At 45.8% G+C, this 6,143-nt stretch overlaps 1 protein-coding gene across 1 annotated transcript; it reads left to right on the forward strand.

Annotated features, from left to right (window-relative positions):
* The first annotated feature begins 499 nt into the window (after positions 1–499).
* On the forward strand, positions 500–1,480 carry LOC112852359 (olfactory receptor 10H1-like). Its single transcript, XM_086684621.1, has one exon. It carries the CDS (start codon positions 500–502, stop codon positions 1,457–1,459), a length of 960 nt encoding a protein of 319 aa, XP_086540747.1. The 3' UTR covers positions 1,460–1,480.
* The last annotated feature ends 4,663 nt before the right edge of the window (positions 1,481–6,143 follow it).

Genomic DNA, 6,143 nt, shown 5'->3' on the forward strand with positions numbered 1-6,143 from the left:
ATGTTCCAGGTGAGCTAGTAAGGGATTCTGCTGAGATTTAACCAGAGCCTACGTCCTCTCCATGATACGCAGGAGATGAGACTTCCAGCTGAGCTGGCTGTTAGGGAGTAGCTGGCTCTTAAAATCAGGAAGGATTTGGAGTCACAAGTTGGGGAGAACATGGAGTGACCTGCATGCTCAAAGACAGAAAATCCTGGTGTTTGTGCATGGGGTCAATAATGGTAATAGCAGTAGTCATAATAATTGTCAGTATTATTTTTTACTGAGTTCTTACCACGCACCAGGACCAGCGCTAAGCACTTGAGGCCCAGGATCTTCCGTGAACCCCGTGCAGCTCAGAGGAGCGCTGACCGTCCTCACGAGCAGCCTGTGGCCGAGGGACCGGCCATGGCCTGTGGGGTGAGGGGGTACCTCCTCAGGGAAGTCCTCCCAGGCTGGGCTCAGCACACATCCATAGCTCCCGCCCACCTGGCCGCCCTCGCTCTCTCCCCACCCAGGGATGGCTGCCACGCTGGGCCGAAACCACAGCTCTGTGTCCGAATTCATCCTCGTGGGCTTCTCCACCTTCCCAAGGCATCTCCTGCCCGCCTTCTTCCTGCTGTTCCTGCTCATGTACCTGTTCACGCTGCTGGGGAACCTGCTCATCATGGCCACAGTCTGGAGCGAGCGCAGCCTGCACACGCCCATGTACCTCTTCCTGTGCGCCCTGTCCACCTCCGAGATCCTCTACACCTTGGCCATCACCCCGCGCCTGCTGGCCGACCTGCTCTCCACCCGCCGCACCATCACCTGGGCGGCCTGTGCCAGCCAGATGTTTTTCTCCTTCACGTTCGGCTTCACCCACTCCTTTCTGCTCACCGTCATGGGCTACGACCGCTACGTGGCCATCTGCCACCCCCTGCGCTACAATGTGCTCATGAGCCCCCGCGGCTGCGCCTGCCTGGTGGCCTGGTCCTGGGTAGGTGGCTCGGTCACGGGGCTGGTGGTGACCACGGCCGTTTTCCACCTCACCTTCTGTGGACCCAATGAGATCCACCATTTTTTATGTCATGTGCCCCCTCTCTTGAAGCTGGCCTGTGGAACTGATGTACCAGTAGTGGCCAAGGGCGTGGGGCTTGTGTGCATCATGGCCCTGCTGGGCTGCTGTCTCCTCATCCTCCTCTCCTATGCCTTCATCGTGGCCACCATCCTGAGGATCCCCTCAGCTGAGGGCCGGCACAAGGCCTTCTCCACCTGTGCGTCCCACCTCACTGTGGTCATTGTGCACTACGGCTTTGCCTCTGTCGTCTACCTCAAGCCAAAGGGTCCCCAGTCTCTGGAAAAAGACACCCTGATGGCCATCACCTACACGGTCCTCACCCCCTTCCTCAGCCCCATCATCTTCAGTCTCAGGAACAAGGAGCTAAAGACTGCCATGACCAAGACCTTCCTCAGAAAACTCCATCCCTCCAGCATCTAAGTGGCCAGTGTGGAGGCAGTTTTTGAAGAAGGGGAAGGATGACCATACCCTCATCTGTACAGTGGGCTTAATAATGCCTACCTAGTAAGAATGGTATAGATTTGTGTGATGACACCCATGGCATAGCAGGTGCTAATAAATGTGAACTTTTCCGCTTCTTCCTCCCTTGGTTTGTGTCTTGGATATTAATTTTATTTTATAATTAAACAGCATTACTGAGATATAGTCCATGTGCCGTATAATTCATCTATTTAAAGTACTCGATTCAGTTGGTTTTAGTATATTCACAGTTATGCGATCCTCACCACGATCAATTAGGAACATTTTTTTTTGTCACCCAAAAGAGAAACTCATTCCCATTCAGTCACTCCCCATTTCCTTCCCAACCCCCTTAACCCCCAGCCCTAGGAAACCACTTTTTTTCAAAAAAAAAATGTATTTTTAAAATTTTTAATTGCAGTAGAGTTGCCACACAGTGTTACTTTGGTTTCAATTATACAACATATGCTCAGCCAACTGTATACATCTGTCATCACACAATGCTGTTACAACACCATTGACACATTCCCTATGTTGTACCTTTCACCCCCGGGACTCACTCATCTACTTTGCCTGTTCTGGACATTTCCTTCAAATGGAAGTATATGTTAGGGGATGTTTTTGACTGATGTTTCTTTCACTTGGCATAATGTCAAGTTTCTTCCATGTTGTAGAACGTATCAGAACCTCATTCCTTTTTATAAAAAAATTTTTAATGTTTATTTTTGAGAGAGACAGACAGACAGAGTACGAGTTGGGGAGGGGCAGAGAGAGAGGGAGACACAGAATCTGAAGCAGGCTCTGGGCTCTGAGCTGTCAGCACAGAACTCCATACAGGGCTTGAACTCACTAACCGTGAGATTGTGACCTGAGCCGAAGTCATATGCTTACTGACCGAGCCACCCAGGAGCCCCATCTTTTTTTTTTATATTTATTTATTTTTTTGAAAGAGAAAGATAGAGAGACAGAGAGAGAGAGAGAAAGACAGAGGGCGAGTGGGGGAGGGGCAGAGAGGGAGGGAGACACAGAATCTGAAGGAGGCTCCAGGCTCTGAGCCATCAGCACAGAGCCCAACGCGGGGCTCGAAGTCATGGACTTGGAGATCATGACCTGAGCTGAAGTCGGACCCTTAACCAACTGAGACACCCAGGCGCCCCAGAACCTCATTCCTCTTTATTGCCAGACACTATTTCATTGTGTGGACATACTGGACTTCATGTGTCTGTTCTTCGCTTGGTGAACATCTCAGGGTTTCTATTTTTGCTATTTTGAATATTGCCACTATGAATGTTTGTGTACAAGGTTTTTGCTTGAATATATAGTTTCGTACTATTGCGTATATACCAAGGAGTGGGTTTTCTGGATGCAATGGTACCTCTATGTTTAATTATGAAGAATGTTCCAGACTCTTTTCCAAAGTGGCTGCACCATTCTGTATCCTCACCAGCAGTGCAGAAGGGTTCAAACGTCTCCACATCTTTGCCAGCACTGGTTATTATCTGTCCTGTTCATCGTAGCTATCTCCGTGCTGTGAAGTTTATCTCTTGGTGGTTCTGACTTGCATTTCCCTAATGAGTAATCACATTGTGCATCTCATCACATGCTTGGTGCCCATTTCTGTGTGTTCTTGGAGAAATGCCCTTGATACTTCACCCAGTTTTAAAATCGGGTTGTTTGTCTCTTTGTTAAATTGTAGCTAATTGTTTAGAGTTTCTGGTTACAAGGCCCTTAGCAGATCTGTGAGTTTCAAATATTGTCTCGCATTCTGACTTGTCTTTTCACGAACCTGTTGGTATTCTTTGCAGGACAGAAGATTTTTATTCTGATGGCATCCAATCTATGCATTGTTTTCTTTTGTTGCTTACGCTTTTGGTGTCATGTCTATGAAACTATTGCTTAGTCCAAGGTCACGGAGATTCACAGCTATGTTGTCCTCTAAGAACATTATAATTTCAGTTCTTACATTTAAGTCTTTGGTCCACGTGGAGTTAATTTTTGAACATAGTGTGAAGTAGGGGTGAATGTTAGTTTTGGCTGGGTTCATCTCCTTGAAAATGACCATGTCTGTGAACTTCCATCGGTTCTCCATACCTGTGGTTATATAAAGATGTGGGGAAAGGGAAGTCACCCCACGCATATGTGTGGGATTGAATTAGCAAACAGTAGCATTATTTCTGGCTCTTGGGCTGCTGTCACTGATGCTGGTCTAGCAATGGTAACAGTTAGTCATAGTCACTATATGAATATATACTATGTGTTGAGCATTATGTTATATTCATTACTTTTGTATTTTTTTAATGTTTTTTTTTTTGAGAGAGAGCATGTCCGTGAGTGGGAGAGGGGCAGAGAGGGCAGGGGGACAGAGAATCCAAAGTTGGCTCTGTGCTGACAACAGAGAGCTTTTTTCAGGGCTTGAACTCACAAAACCTTGAAAATCATGACCTGAGCCGAAAGTTGGACGCTTAACCGACTGAACCACCCTAATGCCCCTATATTGAGTACTTTTAAGATAGCATTTCTTTACTCCTAAAAACCTGAAAATGGGGGGGGGGGAGGGGGAGGAAGGCAATTTGTGCCAACAAACAATGTCTTGTTATTTATAATTTCCTGCTGCCTTTGAAGTCATAGGAATAAACTTATTTCTGAATGGAGCACTAGGTGTGAAGATGCAGGGCAAGAGGGGGCAGGGGAGGGGAATGGAGGGGAGAGAGAGAGAGAGAGAGGTTTCTTTCTGTACATTAGCAGTGGAACAGAGAGAGGAAGCCAGGCAAGGCAAGGAAAGCAGTGGGGTGGCTTCACCTGATGGGGCTGTGGGCTCCGCTGGGTGGGGAAACGAGTGGGAGAGAGGAGAAGACCTTATTGTTGGTAGTGATGGTATCTTTGGGGAAAGGGACAACCGATGGCTCAGAGCCTGGACGCGAACGTGGTGCAGAGAACACAGGTGTTAGGTTTTAGACAGTTTCCACGTGACATCGACTATAAGGCTTCTTCCTTACCTGCCCACGAATGTGTGGCATTGTCATGACCTTGCTGAGCTGCACTGGTCTGCTGAATGCACCTTGGTCGGATCTGACTTCAAGGTGGACCCAGGAGGAACCAGGCTTGCTGCCTTGGGAGTCTATTGTTCTTCCCCCTGGGTCACCCTGATGTGGAGGGGAGCAAACAAACGCGAGGGGGCATCACCATGCGACAGGTAGAATTCCCTCTAATGAGCTGCCTGTTTGCTACAGGCAAGGAAACCAAGGAAGAGAGAGAATACGTAGATGGTATTTCCAACGTGCCACTGACGCTCTCTCTGATCTACCCACTCTTACTCAGGGAGCTTCAAAAATCAGCACAGCAATACCTATCTCTCTGGTTCCCATTTCCTGAAATGAATCTTCTCTCACATTTTACTTTCTATCTGCATTTTGAACATTTTGTTTTCCTTTCACGCAGAGTACCCATTTCTCCCCAATTACCCAACTTTTGCTGGCGAAATGTCTAGTTGGCTTGGTAATTTGCCAAAGGTTAGCGGCACGTGATCTCGTTGACAGCTCACCCCCCTTTATATTGATTCCGTTGGAATTTTCCACTACAGTGGACTGGGAAATGCGTGAGGAGGAATTCAGACATGGAACTGTGGTGTAGCCCCAGCATGGCGGCAGTCCCTCTGGGAAAGGAGGGAAGAAAGCTCAGTGAACATCACTCAGGGTCTCCATGGAGCCCAGCCTGGAAGGACTTCCTCGAGGGGCTCCCTCAACCCCCCAGGCCATGGCCAGTCCCTTGGCCACATGCTGTTCATGATAATGGTCTGTGCTTCACAGAGCTGCTTGGGGTTTATGTAAGGTCATGCCCCTCAAGTGCTTAGTAGACGGGTCCTGGTGCATAGTAAGAATTCAAAATAATAATAATTATTCTTATGACTACTATTTAAAATCCAAGTGGAAGGAGCTCAGGGTCTCTGTGCAGCCACACCTGGGTTGAGTCCCACTTCAGAGCTTGTCAGTACCTGTAGTCATTTTTCTAAGTAGGAATGGAAAAATAAAGAAAAAACCCAAGTCTAGTCTTTTGTTAAAAAAAATTATGCTAGGATCTTTAAAAAGTTGAATTGGGGGGGTGCCTGGGTGACTCACTCGGTTAAGCATCCGACTTCGGCTCAGGTCATGATCTCGCAGTCCATGAGTTCAAGCCCTGTGTGCTGACAGCTCAGAGCCAGGAGACTGTTTCAGATTCTGTGTCTCCCTCTCTCTCTGCCCCTCCCCTGATCGTGCTCTATCTCTGTCTCTCAAAAATAAATAAATTTTTAAAAATTTTTAAATAAAAATATAATAAAATATTATAAATATATATTTAATAAATAAATAAGTATATTTATATACAAATATATATTTATATATAAATATATATTTATATGTAATATAATATAATATATTATAATATATAATAATATATAATATAGAATATAATATATTATCTATATAAATATATAGATAAATATATATAAGATATTATAATAAAAAATAATAAATTTTTTTAAATAAAAAAAATTTTTTTTAAGTTGAATTGGAACAATCTGGTGCTGGTTGACATTTCATTTTTGAAAGGATATTGTAAATCTTACAATCACTGTGTCCTGTATGCTACATCAACTCTGAGCTGTGTG

Source organism: Puma concolor, chromosome A2 (assembly GCF_028749965.1).
Source record: "Puma concolor isolate L17-30 chromosome A2, mPumCon1.1.hap2, whole genome shotgun sequence".
Classification (NCBI taxonomy): Eukaryota; Metazoa; Chordata; class Mammalia; order Carnivora; family Felidae; genus Puma; species Puma concolor.